This window comes from Scomber japonicus, chromosome 19 (genome assembly GCF_027409825.1).
Source record: "Scomber japonicus isolate fScoJap1 chromosome 19, fScoJap1.pri, whole genome shotgun sequence".
Taxonomy (NCBI): Eukaryota; Metazoa; Chordata; class Actinopteri; order Scombriformes; family Scombridae; genus Scomber; species Scomber japonicus.
The window spans coordinates 1935527-1957515 of NC_070596.1; the positions used below are offsets into that span (position 1 = coordinate 1935527).

At 37.6% G+C, this 21989-nt stretch overlaps 2 protein-coding genes across 2 annotated transcripts; both read right to left on the minus strand.

The window, feature by feature from the left end:
• Positions 1 to 2141: 2141 nt before the first annotated feature.
• On the minus strand, positions 2142 to 3176 carry LOC128380636 (C5a anaphylatoxin chemotactic receptor 1-like). Its single transcript, XM_053340510.1, has one exon. It carries the CDS (start codon positions 3174 to 3176, stop codon positions 2142 to 2144), a length of 1035 nt encoding a protein of 344 aa, XP_053196485.1.
• A 10329-nt stretch (positions 3177 to 13505) lies between these two features.
• Positions 13506 to 20595, minus strand: ppp6c (protein phosphatase 6, catalytic subunit). The gene is made up of 7 exons (XM_053339366.1): positions 20456 to 20595; positions 17871 to 17966; positions 17453 to 17518; positions 16147 to 16288; positions 15950 to 16029; positions 14788 to 14997; positions 13506 to 14142 (listed from the first exon to the last, which is right to left on the minus strand). Exons 1-7 carry the CDS (start codon positions 20528 to 20530, stop codon positions 13894 to 13896), a joined length of 918 nt encoding a protein of 305 aa, XP_053195341.1. The 5' UTR covers positions 20531 to 20595; the 3' UTR covers positions 13506 to 13893.
• Positions 20596 to 21989: the final 1394 nt, after the last annotated feature.

Below are 21989 nucleotides of genomic sequence, written 5' to 3' on the forward strand. Positions count from 1 at the left end.
GAGTGGGGATCACAACATTACTATTAACAACATTCAAATTATTAACATGACTATTCTGTGACTTTGATTACTTTTGTGACGGCTGAAACCCCACATAGTTTAATTTATCGATGATTTAGCTGCTTCCGTCTATACCAGGGATGTCAAACGTATGGCTCGTGGGCCAGAACCAGCCGCCAAGGGGTCCAGTCTGGCCCAGTGAATAACTTTGCCAAGAGAAAATAAAATGCAGAGAAGTAATTCAATTTTTTCTGCTGCTTCAGAGGTTTTTCGTTCCTGATAAGAATACAACATATACATATTGTGGTCATATTTAAACCATTCATATTATAAACATTCATTGTACAAAATGTTTCTGTGCAATATAATCTGAGACATAACATTGTTGAAATTGGATTCATTTTTTTTCCACAGTAAATAGATGGTTTATTATAGTAAAGTTATAATACGTATATTATATATTACACTTGAGATCAAATTGGTCTGTATGTGACCCTTGAAATAAATAAGTGTAACCCCTGCTCTATACTATAGCCTAATTATTTTGTTTTTTAAGTAACAATGATCAACAAAATAGTCTCATACCGAAGTAAAACATTCTATAAACTAAATTAGTCTATACGTGTGTTTTATTAATTAGGGCGACATAGAAAATGTATTAAGTTTTATTTTAAAAGATCATTTCCAGTAGCGCAGCGCTGCTATTAAGCAGCGCATGAAACGGGACAGAGATGCCTGCCAAATAGTTTGAGAAAGTGTTGATGGTGTAACATCATCTTTAAATAGCCTGTGTGCAGTGTGAATAATCGCTTACGGCCATACCACCCTGAACACGCCCGATCTCGTCTGATCTCGGAAGCTAAGCTAAGCAGGGTCGGGCCTGGTTCAGGAGACCAGGTGCTGTAAGCTTTTTCTATTCAGCTGTCACCAACAGGGGGCGCTGCTGCTTCAGTAGTGCACATAGGGCTTTGGAAAACAGTGCTGCAGGGTTTCAAACATGTGCCTATTTGAAATGGGCAGCTGATTGATAGAGATTGCTTTTGTATGAGTTGGGTCTTTAAGTGTTACTTCTTGTTTTGTAAAAATCTTAAAATAGGCCTGTACCCTATATCTTCTGCAAAGTTATAAGTGTCTGTCTCTCTTGCTTTAAAAACAAAAAATAGAGCCACAAATGAATTACAACAATTAATCAACAAACAAGGAAGCCCCCCCCCCCCCCCCCCAAATCAATTAACAAACCGAAACCAGTCATTTACCACTGCACCCCTCACCATATCAGTCATAAACATTATTACTATCCTTCAATTTTCACTATACAATGGTGGTCTTGTTTTTTTTTTAACCCATACCAGGGACGGTTGTAACATGTCTACAAGGCTACATAATTAAGAAATAAATCATGAATCAACAATATCCAAAAGGCTAAATATTATTTAGCATTTATGTTATTGGTATTGTTAATTTCACATCCTTTCTCAAAAAAGTTCAAACATGCAAGGGGTGAACATTCCTTTTCATTTCATTTAACATGACTCAGAACAAGATCACATACTGTAGATAACGGCGTATGGAGCACAAACATAACATATAATTAGAACAGAATACCTGTAACAGCACACAGCATGACTGAAATACAACAAACAACAAAAGACAATATTCCCAACAAAAGAGTAAGGGGGATTGGGATGGGGGGCTTGGTAGTCCATATTAGACCACATTTGCATTTCACTACACATTCTTTGTGTGTGACAAACATGAACAGAACATCAAAAATCAAAAACCTCAAAAAATGTTAACCAGGCAACAGAACATGGGTGGGGGGACTTTGTGGTCTGTCTGATATTTGGCATGCTGTAAGCAAACAAGTGTTTACACTGACTGTTATCATGTAACTTATCATCAACTTTTTAATAATTAAAACAAGCATATGATCTAGTTTATATGGGCATTTAGGTTTTTAAAGATATAAATTAAACTAAAAGAAATGTTTGACATTTCAAACATGGCTTGTGAAGGCATTCACACTACCGGCTGCAAGGCGACAGGCTACAATTCATTGTCAATGGAAGTCAGCAACATGGAGCTATGCATGTGTACTAATAAGCCAGCCTAAGCTAGTAATAATAAGTATTAAGACACCCTCAGATTTGAGTCATCTCCTTTCCATTGCTCATGCTCTTGGTGTCAGCAGTGACAACGCTCATCTTGTTTGTAGGATCCTCGCTGATGAAGTTGAGCATGTTGCGCAGGGAGCGTGTCATGCTGTCCTTGAAGCTTCGGCCAAGACACACATAGAGGAGTGGGTTGATGCAGCTGTTGATATATGCCAGGCAGAGCGCTAACACTTGTGCCAGGTACAGATTTGGGCTGTGAATGGACCTTCGAGGGGTAACCAATAAGAGGAAGTCCACAATGTGCAGTGGGAGCCAGCAGAGGAAGAAACTCAGTACCACAGCGATGATGACCCTCAGTGTGCGCTTGGAACAGGTTCGACCACGTGATAGTCCACTCTCTGCTCTTCTATACACCACACAGTGAGAGACCACAATCACCAGGAAAGGGAGGAAGAATCCCATCAGGAAGCGGAAGGACGTGACGAGCCAGGCACTGACTATGGTGTACACCTTCACGCACTCTCGCTTGTGCTCACCTGCTGTGATCTCCTTAGTGTAGACAAACTGGGGGATGCTGCCTATCAGGGCCAGGCACCAGACAGCAGCACACAGGCAGCCAGCCAGTTTAGGTCGCCTGTTGTTCTGGCACCACACATGTCTGCTGACCAGCATCCAGCGATCCAGACTGATCAAAACCAGCTGCAAGATGCTGCAGTACATCACCAGGTAAAAGACACCTTTAACCAATGTGCAGGCCAGTGTGCCAAAGTGCCAGTGGTCATCATGGGCCAGAGGGACCATGAGCAGAGGGAGGGACAGGCAGCACAGAAGATCAGCCAAGGCAAGGTTGAGGAACCAGATAGAGGTGACAGACCTGGGCATGCAAAACCCAGTCACCCACACCACCAGGGCATTTCCAGGGACACCCAACAGAACCACAAGGCCATAGAAGACCAGAGCTACAATCTGGGTTGGCTGAATTGTAGGCACCAAATAGTCTGGACTCTCAGGCAGTATACCAATGTAGTCAGCATAAGTTAAGTTGCCTAATATGTCTTCCATGGCTGGTTTAAGCTGCAGATGTAAAATTTGTCAGAAATGCACAATATTTAGTGGCATGCTTAAATTAACACTATAAAAAGATGGACAACACAATAGACAGCTTTGATATTAATAAAAATGTTTAATCTAAAATAAAACAATCATGTATGATACTGAAGAAATTCCTTAAATTAGTTTAACACAATTAATTACCTGATTCAGTTCTTGATCAAATTTAAACAGTTAAACCTCATTTCAGTTGAAATTAAATTCAGTAAATATCTAATTATATGGCAATCTCAACTTACAGCTTCAGTTTCCTGTTGATGTTGCACCCACACTGCTTGAAGGAAGTTATGGAGCTGTTCTGCTTTTAAGCATGTTTTTTATCCACCCAATGCACGCACACACACCCACACTGGCATTTGGCAAAGTTTAACAAAATAACACAAAAATGTATTTACTCTGCAGTGCTCCTTTCAGACCTGCACCATTTGGTTGTGATGAGATTGTGAATGAGATTTATCATTTTATGGCCAGAAAATATTTTTTTAAGAAGCCATGTTCAGCAGGGGTATTAAACAAAGTAATTTGCCTTTAAGTTCTTCACTGTAGAGAAGGCTGTATTCACTGATACGAAGGCTGTAATGTAACACTCCATAGTGCCTTAATCCAGCATTATAAAGAACTATGATTTTTTTTAAATGAGAGTAAAGCTAAAAAAATACAAATACAAATTGTTTCAGAAAAAAACTCTCATAAACATTTACTTGCATTACTTTCCAATTTTTATGATACTTACACAATATATACTGTACACTTTATCCATGAGAACAACACCTTGATCTAGTGACGTCACAGCCCTTGATCTTTACTGCCCCCCGATGATGGCTTTTGTCTGAATGTAGATGTGGATCTGATATTAGCCGGTAGGTTATTCCAATCTGCTGGTGCTTTAAACATAAAAGATTTATTAACATTGGGAAAAGAAAAATAGTGACCACTTAAGAACCACCTCCCCCCACCAAGTTATCTCTTTATCTTGCCTGTGTGTCACACTGTAAGGTCTGTTGTTGTTGTTGTTGTTGTTGTTGTTTTTATTTTGTATTTTGTTTTTTCAGTGCAGGTTTTTTCCAGTTTTTTTCAGTCTGACAGAGTTTGTAAATTGACTTCAATATTTTGCATTATATTAGTTTTGATCCAATTATATAAGAAGTAGATTTATTACATACTATTTGCTTTAATCTTCATAAAGTTTAAACAGCAGCCATAAAACTGGTCCCTCCATTATTGGGACAAAAACTTTATTGTCAATTTAATAATAATAATTTTTACAGTAACAACAACATTTGCATATATACACATTATTCACAAATCAGCCTAAAGACAAATGATTAAACTGAAAATTAAAACTAAATTACATTGAAAACTACAGTTCTCCATGGCACCTACAACTGTTTGCAAAGCAAGTAGAGCTGCCTTCTTTTTTTTCTTCTTTTGGTTCAACACGTGCGAGAAAGTGTCAAATCCTGTCCAGCAAAAAGGAAATAAAATAGCTTTCGACTCATTTTGTAACCTCATGGAAAATGTTGATTTTAAAGACAAGAGAGTTTTAGTCATTCACGTAACATATGATGAGGCAATAATGTCATTACTGAATGTGATCAATCAAATCAATTAAAAATCACATCTCAACACTTCAGTCAACACAGAATAGTTTGTACAGTGCTTCAATAAATACTGTACATATTGAAGGTGTAACCAGGTAAGTGTTCACAGAAGCTATCAGTGGAGTCAAAATGATGATCGATGAAGACATTTAGTAAGATACAGGATGTATCAGTGACAGAGATGAAGTATAGAGAAAGAACAAAACACACATTTAAGAACATTTGTTGCTGTGCCACAGTTTCCTCTTTTAGTACTAACCCTTAAAAAGTGGACATGAAGGAAATGAATCAGCAAAGTTTTCTCAGAAAGTTTTAAAAAAGCAGTAATGACGCCATATTACTTAAAATATCTGTCTCCAACTTCAGCAAGCTGACTTTTATGCATCTTAAAACATGTTTTTGTATTTGTGTTACTGTTCTTCTTTACATTCCCATGTGTGCAGACATGCCTGCATATATTTCCGTGTAAACATCAATATAGATGTAGGTATGACATGCCACAGTTGCTGTGCAGTTGTTTATTAGTGTTTGGCATCTAAAACATATTTTCCCGCTTGTGTTTTCCCTTTTATCGTCAAAATCACATTTTGCTTCATCTGTCACTGGCAATACCCTGGTTGCTATGTTTTCTCAAGTTGTTGCCAATACTTGACGTCCGAGTGTTTCTTCACTGGGTCATAGAGATGGATAGGTCTCAGAGGTTAAAGACCGTGTAAAGTGAATTCAGACATTTTCTTCTAAACACATTAAATAGGTTATAAATGTATTTCTAAAAAAGGTGCCAAGCTAGCAGCCGAGTTAGCAGCAGACGTAGCGTCCATGTTTCTGGGAGAGGTGGGAAGTAACGAAGTACAAATACTTCGTTACTGTACTTAAGTGGATTTTTCAGGTATCTGTATTTTACTTGAGTATTTATTTGCCTGACGACTTTTTACTTTTACTCCCTACATTTTAAACACACATTTCTGTACTTTCTACTCCTTACATTGTCAAAACGGGCTTGTTACTTTTTCAACCTCCATGGATGACGACACGACGTAAAAGACATAACTAACTAGAGAGGGAAAGTCAATAGTGGAGAGAAGGCGCCAAGTGTGTGTGCAGTTTATGATAGAGAGAAAACTTGCAGCAGCGACATGGAGGAAGAAAGTGAACCAGGGAATATTGTCGCCGTCGTCGAAGCATCAGTTTCAGAGAAATTTTAAATTTTAAATTTATTTTATTTGGATAAACCCCTTGAGATGCATCATCTCGTTTTCGAGGGGGTCAGACATATAAACAGACATTTATTCAACATACAGGCATAGACTAGACAATACAAAAGACAATACAATGACAACAGAAATAAATAAAAAATAAAAAATAAATAAAAATACAGAAACATACAGATAATGAATACAATCACTCAGGGCTGCTGCTAAGCTTTTGGGGGCCCTAAGCATAAATGGTCAGGGAGCCCCCCCCCCCCCCCCCAATTTATTTTAAAATTGACATGAAATATACATATAATTATGAAAATGTATATATTAAGCAAAATATATAAAACAAAATGTCAAAAACTTTCTTAACAGCAGCATTACAATATAATATGTAGCTGATAGTTACAATTTATCACTGTTTATACTATTATTGTCATTTTGTACATGTTTCAGGTGTCTTTGTGTGTCTGTGTTGCTTAAGAGGGCTGTCAACTTTTATTTTGAAAATACTGCTTTTATTTTGACATTCTGTGAGAGTGAGAAGGAAACAGGAGAAGGTGAAGACGTACATGTGCTGTAGTTAAGCTAAACTGTAAAGTTAAGGACCAGTTTCCATGGTTACAAGGTGTTTAAGTGTTCAAGAATCATCCGAAGACCAGAGATAATTCCTCCTTTACACAGCATGCAGCCAACGAGCTCATTCATGTGTTTTGAGTAATAGGGCACACAATTAAGAAAAACAACGGTGGGCCTGTTCATAACTAATTTATATAATTTCTTTAATGTAATAATAGGCCTATAATAACTATCATGACATTTTTTTAGCAACCTTAATTTTGGGGGCCCCAGCCAGGTTGAGGCCCTACGCGCTCTGCGTACTCTGCGTATGGGGAGCGGCGGGCCTGCAATCACTTCACCAAATCAGAAAGTTCACGCAGCTTCAATGAAAACAAGAGCAAGCCAATTTAAGGTGAGAAGACAGAGCACGCTTTAAGACAACAAATGCAGGAATGGATCTGATATTAGCCGGTAGGTTATTCCAATCTGCTGGTGCTTTAAAGTAAAAGATCTGCTGAAAGATTTATTAACATTGGGGGGAAAAAAATAGAGATGAGCAGAATGTCTGATATGGTAAATTGATGTATATGGTATAAGAAACTGCTGTAGATAAGGTGGATAATTAAGGTTAATACATTTGTATATAAGTTGCAACCAGTGCATATGTCTTCTCACATTCAATGATGGCCAGTTGAGTCTATTGTACATCGTGCAGTGATGGGTGTGATAAGGGCAACCAAGGACAAACCTACAGAGTCTATTGTAGGCTGTGTTAAGTGCAGCAAGGTCAGATTTATGAGCAGTTTGGTATACAACATCACAATAATCCATGATTGGAAGTATAAATTGAGTGGCCAGTCTCTGACGTACACTAAATGAAAAACAGTTACGAGAGCGATATAACATATTAATACCAAAGTTAACTTTGCGTAATAGATTATTTAGGTTAGGTTTAAAAGTGAGTTCTGAATCCAGCCATACACCAAGATATTTAAAACTGTCAACTTTATGCAGTGGTGAACCGTCATTACAGTTTATAGCACAGAAACCAGGTTTGGATTTCAGTTTTTGTTTGGTAGCAAGTTTGTTACAAGATAGCCATTTCTGAACAGAAGTAAAATCAGACTGAAGAGAAGATTGAATTTGTGGTATATCAGGCTGGGATGTATATATGACGGTGTCATCAGCATAAAGTTGAACACGACATTTAGCAAGACTTAAAGGGAGATTATTTACATATATTGAGAAAAGAAGTGGGCCGAGTGTTGACCCCTGAGGGACACCACGTTGCTGAATAAGGAGATCGGATTGAAATCCATTCAAGACTACACAATGTTTTCTGTTGTAAAGGTATGAGCTAAACCACTTGACTGCATTAAGAGAAAGTTTGTCTAAAAGCAAATAACGATCAACAAAATCAAAGGCTTTAGTTAAATCAATGAATATCGCACCAGTGAGTTCACCATTTCACACATCATTTGTAAACTTTAAAACAGCAGTTGTCGTTGAATAATTGGACCTGAAGCCAGACTGGAATGATGACAAGTGTGTCAGTAGTAGTTAGTCATGTACGTCAACTCCCCACTAAGACAACGTTAAATATACAACAATTCTGTCAGGTGAACCACACACCACCAAAAACCTCACTGCACCTACTTTGAAGAGGAAGTCAACCTCAGATGAAGGCCCATCCAAGCAGCTTAAACTGTGGGAAACCAAGAGAGTGTCACAGAAAAGTGTGGATGAAGCCATCATGAACTTTGTCATTCAAGGTCTGCACCCTCTCAGTATAGTCCAACAGCAGGGTTTTAAAACTCTTGTGTATTACTTGCAACTGGATGTGGTTGTAATGTCCCGAGGCACTATGAAAAACAAAGTTGAGAAAGCAACACTGGAAATGAAGAATAATCTGAAGGCTGCTATGAGTGAAGTTGAGTTCATTGCTACTACTACCGATTGCTGGACAGCACATAGACGGAGTTTCCTCGGAGTTACAGCACACTGGATAGAGTCTGAAACAATGGACAGATGCTCTGCTGCATTAGCATGCAAACAGCTCAAAGGATCACACACATTTTCTGTACTTGCAGGTGCCCTGAATGACATTCACACAGAGTACAACATCCGTGACAAGATTGTGCGTACAACCACTGATAACGGCTCTAATTTTATCAAAGCTTTTCGAGTCTATGGAGAGCTGGATGAAAATAATAACCAAATTCCACTTGAGGAGGCAAGACCAAGTGAATCAACAGAAAGAGAGAACAGTGAAGGAGAGGAAGAGGAGGAAAACATTGACTATCTTGAGGTTGTTGAAGCAGGAACCTTGTTGGAAGAAGATGATGGCCTGGAATACCAATTGCCAAAACATCATCGCTGTGCCTGCCACCTTCTGAACCTTGTGTCAACAGTTGATGTTTCAGAGGCAAATGCCAACACGTCTACAAGCGATTGTCTTGTTCAGCATTTTCAAAGTGCTGGAGTCTATGGAACAAAAGCGGAAGATCCACTACAGCTGCTGAGATAATTGAAGAAAAATGCAAACTCCAGCTCTTGAGGCCAAATGAGAGGAGGTGGAATTCTCTTTTTCTGGCCATGGAGAGGATTGTGAGGATCATGAGAGAACAAGGAGAAGGAGCCATTACAGCTGTGTGCAGTGTGCTGAAGATTCCCATGTTAGTAGCTTACATTTTCACACCTTAGTGACTGTTATTAGTTAATATTAACTCCATTACGTGCGTGTGTGTGTATGTGCGCGCGCAATATACTTGAGTCAAGTGTTACATGTGTGACTTTTTGTAGCCACTGATATGTTGTGGTTTAAATGTTGTTTTCTGACTCCTGTTGAGATTGCTTTTCTCGCAGAATATGTGAAGACGATGAGCCCATTAGCTAAGGCGGTAGATGTTCTTCAGGGAGAGACCAATGTGCAGACGGGATGGCTGGGACCCACAATAACACTTCTCAAGACTAAGCTACAGCACCTTCGACTTTCCTCCAAGTTCTGTAGGCCTTTGGTAGATGCTCTTCAAGCAGGACTTGAGAGGCGATTCGGGCAGATGCTTGCTGATCCAGAGCTGATTGCTGCTGCTATTCTTGTCCCCAAGTTCAGTACATGCTGGACAAGTGACGACAACATCCTAAAACTTGGTATGTGATAAAACATTTGCTTTACATTAATTGAATATAATGTAGGGAATTTTGGAATCTGAATTATCCATAACATACTGGGTGGTCACATTCATTTTTGCAAACAAATTACAATCCTATGTTAATCATGTTCTGTGTTTCAAAAACTACTTTACCAAACATGTTAGCATAAAAATATTGGGAGCACTTCACAATAAAGGGTACAAATCATACACTTAGGTAATAGTTAACTAATGCATGATTCATGATGATATAATGCCTGAATTAATGGAGGATGTATCATGAAGTTAATGACATTAATTTAATGATCAAGTCACTATGACTTCATTTGATTAGTTCACATTTAGTTGATCATCAATTGAGGAATGATAAACATCTATGCAACTGTAATCTAGCTAACTAATAGTATATAATACATGAAGTAACTGTCAATTAACATTGCTTAGCTGATGATCATATTAATTGTGAGCTAATCGCATACAAATATAGTGAGGTGAACATTTGTTAATGGAGAGCAGCAGCAATTTATGATACATCCATATTACTTGAGTATATGATTTGTTTGCACCCTTATTATAAAAGTATTGTCAAATATTGTATATATGTAATATATCTAATTCCATGATCTATTTTTTTAATCTAGGTATTACAAAGGTGATGTTTATTGGGGAAAATTTTAAAATCCTTCTTTGGTTTTGTATTCCATAGGCCTTGACTTCATCAAAAGCCATCTGAAGGAGCAACCCATGGTGCATCTAATTGACACTTCCCATTCTTCAGAGGAAGATGACTTCTTTTTCCCCATCAAGCAGGGAAATACTCAAGAAAACTCCAAGCAGCTTGAGTCCTACCTGGCCTGCCCAGATGATAGGATGGATGTCCTGAAATCTTTCCCAGCAGTCTGCAACTTGTCACTGAAGCTCAACACGCCCTTACCTGCTTCAGCTGCCTGCGAGAGAGGCTTTTTAGCACTCCAGGACTGATTTTCAGACCCAAAAGGGCACGCCTTGATTCAAAACAGTTTGAGAACCAGCTTCTGCTGAATAAAAGATTTTGGTAGTCCTGTAGAGATGAGTGGATTTCTCACAAAATAAAAAAGACTTGATTAGAAGTTTCCTGTTGATCATAATGTTTCATGTTCTGTTGCTGAAATGAAAAACTGATTTGCACATTGACGTAAAGTAAGACTGTCAAAACGTTGCTAGTTTTTTGTTATAAAGTGTTTAAAAGATACAAATTCTGTTCTATTAAAAACGAGTTATCGTTTTGTCGAGTTATCAAAAGAGGTATTGTGTATCCTTAATGGTAAAAAATTACTTTTTACTTTTGTACTTAAGTACATTTCAGAGCCCGTACTCTTACTTTTACTTGAGTAAAGGAGTTGAATCAGTACTTCTACTTTTACCAAAGTACATTTTTACACAAGTATTAATTGGTATTAAAGGAACAGCATCAGTGTTGTGATTTGGCACTATACAAATAAAGATGGATTGAGATTGATTGACCTCTATATAAAAAAATCCTTTTAAAACATTCATTTTGGCTACTCATGTCACATTAGCTAAGCGAGTAGTGTCCTCCATTCTTCACTTTGTACGCCCTGAGTGGAGACAGTAGAATAATTATTTCCGAGACTATATATCGTCCAATAAAGGTAGTTATCATGACAGATCTAGGTATAAGCATGTGTGAGTTGTGATGGTGTGTTTGAGATTTAGAATTGTCCTAAATTTCTACCACTACATTCTGCTACAACACGCCATCCCATCTGGTTTGAGCTTATTGGGACCATTGTTCGTTTTTCACTCGGCAACGACCTACAGGACATGTTCAGGCCATGTGAGGTCTATCTGAACAAGGAGAGAATTTCACCCTGCCGAAAATTTAGTTGAGACAGTTTAGGATGAGTTAGACTGCACAGTGAAGGAAAACCAGTCGACAAATGTTAATTATTATAATTATAATAATTACGCAGGAACTCCTTGTGTTCCAGATGATGACCTCATGAATCTGTGACAATGCCAACAGTGTGCGAAGCCATTATCAAGGCAAAAGGTGGCTGGTTTGAAGAATCTAAAATATGATGGATAACTTGTTTACTGGAGATTCCAAGTGTCTTTAGTATTGCTTGACAATGTAGAACATACTAAAAAATAAAGAAAAGCCCATGAATCAGTGTATATGTCCAAACTTTAATAGTATATGTGTGTATGTGAAGCGAACTGGACTTTAAATATCCTGAATTTGAATTAAAGCAATCCCTGATGTCCCTTATTTAGTTCAATTCAAACTCTGAAGCACGGATCTTTACAACACATTTTACATTGATTATGACTACATTAAAAAAACAACAGTAAATCCACTGACTTCATGAATGTTTTATTCAAATTACAAAACAGGGAAACAATGACGGATAGCAATGTTCTCTGCTTCACACAATTACTCAACTATTCATGAAAAAGCACTTTTAATGAGATTTGTTGTTTCAAATTGCTTTTAAAAGCTTATTCCATGTTGATCAGTCATCAATCTATCAAATTAGAGAGAAAAAAACTGCAAAATTCATCACCAGTTTAAGACACTTATGGATGTTGATCATTAAAAAAAAAAAACTGTGTGTATGTGCTTTGATTTAAAGTCCTCTGCACTGGCTCCTTATTAAAACCAGAATCCTCACCCTTAACGGTCAGCCACCATCATATCATTAAGACAGTACACTCCTCTCCCAGCATGCAGGCTTACTTGTGGTAAGGCTCCGTTCCTGTGGAACCAATCTCCCAGTTTGGGTCTGGGGGCGGGGGGGGGGCAGACACCCTCTCTATGTTTATGTCTAGGTCTAGACTGCTGGGAGGACTTCCCATGATGCACTTAGCTCCACCTCTACATCTGCATGCATTCATGTTACTAACTCCACATCATCTCTCTTGTAGTTTTGTGCTGCGTCATCTCTTTCCTGCTGTTGCCGTCTGCATCTGGACACTAGTAATCCCTAGGGCATAAAAAGGGGCCCTTAATGATGGAAGAAATAAATGTGTGCTTTTTTTCCCTTCTTGTCGTCTGGCTCTACAGCAAAACAACACAGAGCTCCACCCATTCTCCTGATGTTGATAATTATGGTCACTGTCCAAAACCTAGTATATCCTAAATATGGAGTAACAAGGTTTCCACCTGACAGCAGCGTTATGTAATCAGAGGAAAATAAAAGTTGTGTGGGGGACATGAGCTTCAGTAGCCAGGGGCCCCTATGATCCTGCTCAACACCCACTGCTACTATCATTATTAGTCATATTATTAGGGCCAGCGCAAAGCCCTACTGTATCTGTAAACCGACATGCATGGGGTTACAGCTTTAATTATTATTACCATTATTATTATTACTATAGAGATCTATATGGACCCAAACTGTCAAAGCAGACAGTTGCTCACCTAAAGCTCGGTTTTTGCTTGAGGTCCCATTAAAGGGAAAGTTCTACTCATCTGGGCAACGTTGGGCTCTCAAGAGTTCAAGACTACAGTCCAGATGTGAAAAGTGTCCTGAGATAACTTCTGTTATGATTTGATGCTTTATAAATAAAAACTAACTTGCCATGAGCAGGATGTAGAGCTTCTTATTTAAAAACTATACATTAGAAATAGACAAAAAAAAAAAAAAAATGAAAGCAGCATTTAAGAGAGGACACTGTGGGGTGAGCTCAGCAGCTAATACTCTTCATACAATGGATGTGAGGTGTAACTTACTAGTCTCTGAAAAAGGCAACAAGACCAAACTGTCATACTGAGGCTTAAAAGAGAGAAAAATTCATATCGCTTTATTTGAACATGGATTATTGGCAATTAGCACCCACTTTTAAAAGGTAATTAATATGCTTCACTTATGTCTGACATCGAAATTAAACATTTTTCCTTATCATTTAAAATATGAAGAAATGATTTCCTCATCGGGGGGGTAGAAGAAGATCTTTTTTGTTACAACGGAACAAAGTGAGGGTGGTGCAAACAGACGAGAAGCTTTGGAAGAAACCCTCAAGATGCTGTGGACCTGAGAGGGATCTTAACACCTGTGACTCTGAAAAGATGTTGCATATAAATAAGTTTGACAAAAGATAGAGGAAAAGAGAGAGAGAGACAGAGAAAGTGAGAGAGAGTCAGAGGGTCTTGTCATTAGAGGAAGTAGGGGGTGGTTGTTCGGGGAGGTATGACACGCTCTGAGTCGGGCACGGCGCGGAACAGCTTGGGCTCTCGTCTGTTCACGTCTTTGAACACCATGATGGAGGCGATGTTCCCGCAGCGGTAGCAGTAGTTGGGCGCTGACCACACCGTCACCAGCTTCTCGTCGAACATGAACTTGTAGCCTTCGTGCACCAGCTGGTGAGCGCGGCAGATGAGCTTCAGGTTGTTGATGTGAACAAACTAAAAAAGAAAAAAAACAAGGGGCGGTATGAGCATTCATTTTACATTTTAATGCTGACAATACAGCTGACTTCTAAAGCTGTGATGATTTGTTTGATCTGCAACCATTTTTAATAAGGAATTTAATGACTTTTTTGATACTTCTTCAAGGAAAAATTCATATCAATGCTTGGACATATAATGATGGAAAAATCATTTATAAAAGGACTGTAACTAATGATTAGTGTCATCATAGTTCCAACTGCTGATTACTTTTTACTTTCATTAAGAAGTTGATTGTGTAAGATAATCAGATAATAATGATAAATAACATAATATCATATATTATTATAACATATCTACCCCCCAAAAAATCCAGTATCGGTTGGATTCGGATTTCAAATATATCAACTTACTAACAATCCTACAAAGCAATGCTTCACATTTTAACGATGTGGAAACTAGAATCATGTGACTCTACAGCTGATGGTGACGACACAGATGATGATCATTAGTTATTGTCTGAAATCTTGCTGCTCACTATTGAATGAACCATTGAGTATTTATTATACAGGGAGCAGTGAATGAGTGAATAAGGGAATGATTTTAGACACAGATATTTTAATGATCGCACAACTGAATCCATTAAACTGAAACCTGACTCACCTCATTAGTGACCTTGGAGCCAAACAGCCAGCCTGCACCTCGTGGACTGATGGCCCAGGTGTCTACGTCCTCAGGATCCGACCACACCAGGTCGCAGAAGGCCCCCTTGTGGGGAATCTCTTGGTTGCGTTCGATGGTACGGATTTGGTCCAAAGTCTTGATGTCGGGTGAAAGACCGCCGTGGACGCACAGGACCTGCTCGTCTATCAACTGGAAATTCAAAAATCAAAGATGGTGTTAGAAAAAAAACAAAAAAAATCAGGTAGTTGTTAAAATATCTGAGTCCCCGAGACGTTAGAAAGGTGTGTATGTGTGTTTGTTTGGGGGGTTGTTCAGGGACCTCGATCTCGACACTGTGTTTTCCTAGTACTCATCTAATCTTAACTGACAACAAATTATAGTTCAAATAAGGCAGTCAGATGATAAACTGGGTAAACTACATGATTCTTTTGATATCTGCTCATGTGAGTGTGCATACTTTATTACTGCATACTGTACATTACTTAGAGAGATCAGTTACAGTAGTGAATACTAACTATCATCCATTGTTTTATCATTTTAAATCTAATACAGATTCCCTTCTGAATGACAGCTGCTACTACCAACCATAAACTATGTGTCAGTCATGATAGCAGCCTGGTCCAATGAATATTGTACAAACACTCTTTGTCTGATTTTGCAACTATTGGATGGACCGCCATGAAATTTGAAGCATTTATGTCCCTGTAAAATGCATTTGAAAAAATGTTCTTCCACCTTATATTTGGGTCAAAACTCCTGTTTATCCAAGTGAAACACCTTCAAAACTAATGCCATTCCCACCAGCTCTACTTTGTGTTTAGTGTTAATTAGCAAATGTTAGCATGTTAAACTAAGACACTACTAAAAATAACACCTGCTAAACATACTGGTGTTAAAAATGTAAGCATGCTAAAATGCAGATGTTAGCATTTAGCTCAAAGCACAGCTGAAACTCTTTTTCTAACAGATGTAGATGATACTGAGAATGTCTACAGATAGATAGCTGTGTCCAACTAAAGGTAAGTAGGCAAATGTGTTTATATGAGATAAAGTATAACATTATGTGACAATAATTAAAAAAAGGCCCAATAGGTGAATGTTACCATGTTATTAATGTGAAAAGAACCAGAAATGAACTTACAGCTGCCACAGTTAGCATGTCAAACACTTTTGTGCAATACCGCCAGGCATTTGCGTTCCCATATTTTGTTTGGCACTCATCTAAAAACAAGCAGAACATACATGGCCATGTGGTTTGATTGAGCTGGTGAAATATGAAAAGTGAAAACACGTCTGCATACGGAGGCAGTGACTAACAGCAAATAACGAGTGGCCTACCGTAAAAGCCGTACACTTGTGTTATCTGTCTGCTCTCGTGGTTTCCTCGTAGGAGTGTGATACGGTCCGGCCACTTTGCTTTTAAAGCTAGCAGGTGTGTAAATGTCTCCAAGCTATAATATCCTCGGTCTACGAAATCTCCCTGAAGGAAGGAAAAGAAGACATTAGAGAACATAAAGATGACTCCCTACATCTGTTTTAAATGATCTGACACATTAAAGCAACCAGCAACACATTAACACATCTTTAGTAAGACTGAATGCTCCTGAAAATGTCAAATGGTGTAACCACAAAAGAATGAAAAATATTCAATATTTTATCACCTACAGTGTATTTAAGTGGACTTATACTAATAATGACTTCCTGATGGTTCCTGATCTCCATGATTCTCCAGATGAAATGTAATATTTACAACAATAGTATTCCATTAGCTTTATTTAATATAAAAGTTATAATGTAAGATCATGCCAAACTAGTTGATATGGTGTTTTATTGACTATTTACTGTTTTTAAGCAAGTTGAATTATTTGGTACAAAGTTTTTATGGTTACACCACTTAGACATTTTTGCCATAATCCTCTAATATATTCTCTCTAAATGGATTAAAAGCAGAAATTTGATGCTGGGTCCACAAAAAAAGAATGTGTGAAGTTATTCATATGTTTATTTTCACATTTTAACCCTTTAAATTTAAACTAAACCACATAAAAACCTCATTGACCCGTATAACGAAGTTAGTTTCAGGGATATAGGATGGGAAACATGTGAAGAGACTGACAATTTATTTGGGATCAATAATAAATGTCTCTTTATTTTGTAACATTACTCTGGTAAATTCTTTCTTCATAATGAAATGATCAACAATTGATTATTAGAAGAGTACTCTTCTGATTTAGTGTTGCTGTCCTATAACACTGCCAGACTCAAATAAGAGTCTGGCAGGTTCACTCAGGATACACTGTACAATACTATCTTGTTTTAGGGTTAACATTAACCTCATACAGATGATTGCAATTTGCGATATATATATATATATATATATATATATATATATATATATATATGTATACACACACACACATATATACACACACACACACACACATTCATTATATATCTAAATATACACACACACACACACTTATTGCAAGACAATCATCACAATGATCTTTGTAAATGAAGAAAATATGAAGCTAGAATGTCATTTTTCACAAGGAAAGACTGAATTTAATTGTTCTTTTCAACATGAAGGATGACTAAGTGAAATGAAGCAGAATGAACAGAAAGTAGAAGAGAATTAACTTACCATGAAAATGTAATTTGTGTCTGGGACTTGGCCTCCAGTTCTGAAGAGCTCGCAAAGATCATAAAACTAGACACAACAGTAAAGATAACTATTGTTATTGTTATTGTTATTATTATTATTCAACACACAAAACAGATTATGATCAAGTGCCACAGTATTAACCATGTAATATAAATAAACTCACTCTTTTTAGGTTTTACATGGACTGTGTTTCGTATCATAAAAGGTTTAACAACATTTTTTTACAAGTAAAAAGCTCATCAAAATCATTATAAAAGCTCTTATACAACTGTTGTCCATTGGTCAGATAGTAGATGAACCACTGAGAACAACAATAAACCTGCAAAATCAAATGATAAAAAAGAATCCTCAGTGAGTCATTGAGGTTAAAGGTTGAGAAGACAGGACATAAACTCACCTGACCATGGATGTCTCCACACACAGTAACTGGAGTAGTGACTGGCTGAACGTTTGACTCCTCCAGCAGTAAATCACACACGTAGTCACATAATCTCTAGAAAAACACAAACAAAACATGACAAAGGTTACTCATCATCATCATCATCATCATCGCAGCACTATGCTAACTCATCAGCTGTCGTACTCTTTAATGAGAGTCAAATCAGGAATAGCTTTTCATTCTTCAACTGCGGCTGTTTAACTAAACATGGAAACTGCTGATGTACAGGTAGATAATCAGTGAGACTCATTCTGCTTTATTGTCATTGTACAATAGTTATTTATCATTATGAAAACTGTCAAGACATTGTGATAGATACCCAGAATAATCTTCCACAACCCAAGCCTTAAAATTCTTGTTTTATGAATGAAGACTAAACCAGAGCATTATAGCAAACAAGAGAGTGACACAATATTCATTTTATCTTAATGATCTTGTTTTCATCATCTCTGGGAGCCAAAGTTGTAATTGGAAATAACATCTGATTAATCGCCTGGCAACAGTAAAAGCAGAACTGCAGCTACTAGTCAATTCAAAAAATTGTCAACTATTTAGATCATTTTGAGTAATTTGTTTTTAAGAACAAAACGTCCAAATTCTCTGATACCAGCTTCTCAAATATTAATATTGTCTGGTTTTATTCAGTCTTTAGTCTGAAGTTGGCCAAAAATATTTAATGTATAACTTTAGAATTTAAGTGTAATTAGGTTGTAGACTGTGGATCAGGTTTCAGGGCAATTGACATACCTTTTTCTAACAGCGTATAGACTGGGGACTAATAAAGAAAATAATCTACAGATAAATCAATAATGAAAATAATCAGTTGAGAGTTCAGGAAAGCTGATCAGACAACCAAGTGTTGGCTCAGGAAAATGTGCCAGCATGTAGTCAAAGTGCTACAAAGATCATGTATACATTTTAATACAAAGTCTCAAGACAAATGAGTTTATACTAACTTCCTAAGGAATACCGTCGCAGTAACATGAAGCCAACAAACAGCACTATAGTGTGACAGATAAATGCACCGCAGAGTCATACAGAAAGTCTAAAAATAACTGCTAACTGCTAGATGAGCTGCATGTTGAAATAACACATATGAGCTCTGAGGCTTGTTTGTGTAGATTCTGGGTTCAACACAGTCTGACTCATACTGGACTTTTTGGGGCTGATATCAATATTGGATAGTAAAAAAAATCAGATATCGATATACTTGATTTAAGATCAAGTATACATAATCTTGCCTATATATATATATATATATATATATATATATATATTATTATTATTTTTTTTAAATTATCGGTGCATATCGGACAACATATATGCCAATATCAGCCAATAATGTTGGCTGACTGCTATATCGGTGTGGCTCTAACAGAAAGCCCCAAATCCAAACATATTCAGTTCATCAAAAAATGATTACTAAAATGATTACTCACTTATCATAATAGTTACTAATCAATCGTTTATGAGTGGATTAATTGATGACTAACCTCGCAGCTCAATAAAGAGCTTATTTTGTTTTATCTAAGTAACTTTTAGATCAGGGGTGTCAAACTCATTTTAGTTCAGGCAGGGTCCACATACAGCCCAATGTGATCTCAAGTGGGCCGGACCAATAAAACCATTCCATAATAACATCGAAACAATATACATATTATAACTTTACTATAATAAACAATATATGTATAAAACAGGTGAACAGTCTGAGATGTCTACAATATTATGTCCGTTTTTTTCAAATTATCTTGCACAGAAGCTGCTGATTGATATTCAATATATGAATAGTTTAATATGATGGTCAGGGTGAAAAAAACCTATCAAGCAAGAAAAACTGGAAATATTTTTCTGCAATTTTCATACTTTGCAAAGTTATCCAGTGGACCTAATTGGACCGCTTGACGGGCCGGTTCTGGCCCGCAGTTCATATGTTTGACACCCCTGTTTTAGAGGCTGCATGAGTTAAAATACAGAATTCCAAAAGTAAAGCAAACATTAGAATAAAACTTGAAAAAAATAGACAATTTTGAATGTACAGTGTTTTTCCTTCTTCTCTAATCTGTCCTATCAACTCGCGACCCTTTCTGTTAATACAGTGGCCCTTTGGGGGGGGGGGGGGGGTTTCGACCCTCAGTTTAGGAAGCATTGCTTTAATAGATATTTGAAGGAGAAATACTGGAAGTGAATTGTACTGCGAGTGTGAGAAACAGTGCAGTGATTGAGACTGCTGATGAAAGCTGCTGATAGCTGTTCTGTTAGCGCTGTCGTGTATCCTTCTGGGCATTAGCTGCTAACGTTAGCTCCTAGCATTAAGTCACTTTCATCTCCAACGATCTTCAGAAGTTTCGTTCGTTAACTTGGCGGTTAGACCTCTGGGGTTACGGTTAGGGTTAGTAAATAACAATACGGATCCTTCCTACATGCAACTAACGGAAATAAATTAATGAGTAGCCACGCTTGTTGAACAAACTTAACCTAGTACGTTTCAGGCACAACGTTAGCTTCCACCGAGTTTAACAAACCTCGCAGTTACTTGAACTCACCTTTAGATCATTTTCCGGTAGATATTTGCAGTGTCTTGCTATCTCGACATACTTATCCAGGTCTAAAGGCGCCATTCTCAAAATGCTACAAGCAGATATTTGCTAAAGGCGCTAGCTAGCTAGCTAGCAGGTTCCTCTTCTTCTTCCGCTTTAGCGCTGCTTCACAGTCAACATCAGTTTCCGGTGAAAAGTCAATCACATCCTGTAATCCCCTTCAAAATACAAATCTCTACTGACCAGACGGTCTTTTGGTAATGAAAAATACAAACGTGAAATCCAGTTAACTCATAATCAGGAAAGTTTACTGTATGTTAATTTGAACGCTTGTTTCCGAAAGTGTTCTAAAAAAATGCCAGTAGCAGTCTCAACTCCTTTATTTCGAAGGTAACTACCTACCGCTCTGAGGGCGGCTATTTAAAAGCAACATGGCGCAATAGCGCCCCCTGCTGGTGAAAATATGCTCTCACAACCGTTTGTCTCATTTTCTTACTTATTTTCTTACTTACTTAATTTTATGCATATGTAATTGTGCCGTTTTTATGGCACTTTTACATGAACACCTGCGCATGCATTTGATTTTACATTGTGCATGTGCATTTAATGACATTCACAGACATATGGCATTTTCATTATATAACCGGTGGTGGTTACAACTGAGAACATATCTGTCCTAGAGACAGATAGATTATGGAGCATGACACAATTGACTAAGTGGTACTAAACGAACCAATACGACAACATTTACCTGGTTTTCTTCTTGTGGAGCAAACAGTTGAGCAACTCATTGTCAGGAAAGGGTCTCAGTAAAGGACTTTAAGGACAGTATTACTCATGTAAGAGCAGGTTTTTGGATTTTAAAGATGTTTGAACACACCTGGGGTCCACTTGAATCTTCTGTTCCAAATATTCTGGCCCTATTCTGGTCTATCTATCTATCTATCTATCTAGCTATCTATCTATCTATCTATCTATCTATCTATCTATCTATCTATCTATCTATCTGTCTATCTATCTATCTATCTATCTATCTATCTATCTATCTATCTGTCTATCTATCTATCTGTCTATCTATCTATCTATTATTTGTTTTGTAATTTTTTAAAAAGGTAATAAATGGTCCTAGTTCATGAATACGTGTTGAATTGTGTGTGTGTGTGTGTGTGTGTGTGTGTGTGTGTGTGTGTGTGTGCGTGTGTGTGTGTGTGCATGCGTGTGTAAATTTGTAAAGCTCAGATGTACTTTGTGCCAACTGAACCTGTCATCAAACCTCAGCACCACCCAGTTATTAGACAGTGCTCTCACTCTGTCTGAGGACTTTCCAACCTCACACGTCCAGCTATCAGCTCACGAAGCACTGACTGATGAATTACGTCTGTTACCATGAAACAAAGCTGTCATGAATCTGCATGTAGTAACCAGGCATTCCCATTCCTGTCAATCTAAACATGTCTAACATGAAGAACCTGCACCGCAATGTGTGTCAGACAGCTGCAGCAGCTGTTCTAACTGTACTGCTCCCTGCAAACATTAAGTT

What these genes read in the sequence shown, in the direction of transcription:
- ppp6c (XM_053339366.1), bottom strand. Translation starts at nt 20,530, where the DNA reads ATGGCGCCTTTAGACCTGGATAAGTATGTCGAGATAGCAAGACACTGC. An exon ending in TACCGGAAAATGATCTAAAG is followed by an intron (nt 17,967 to 20,455) that starts GTGAGTTCAAGT and finishes GTGTTTTTCTAG; the next exon opens with AGATTATGTGACTACGTGTG. An exon ending in ACAAGTGTACGGCTTTTACG is followed by an intron (nt 16,030 to 16,146) that starts GTAGGCCACTCG and finishes GCTTGTTTTTAG; the next exon opens with ATGAGTGCCAAACAAAATAT.
- LOC128380636 (XM_053340510.1), bottom strand. Translation starts at nt 3,176, where the DNA reads ATGGAAGACATATTAGGCAACTTAACTTATGCTGACTACATTGGTATA.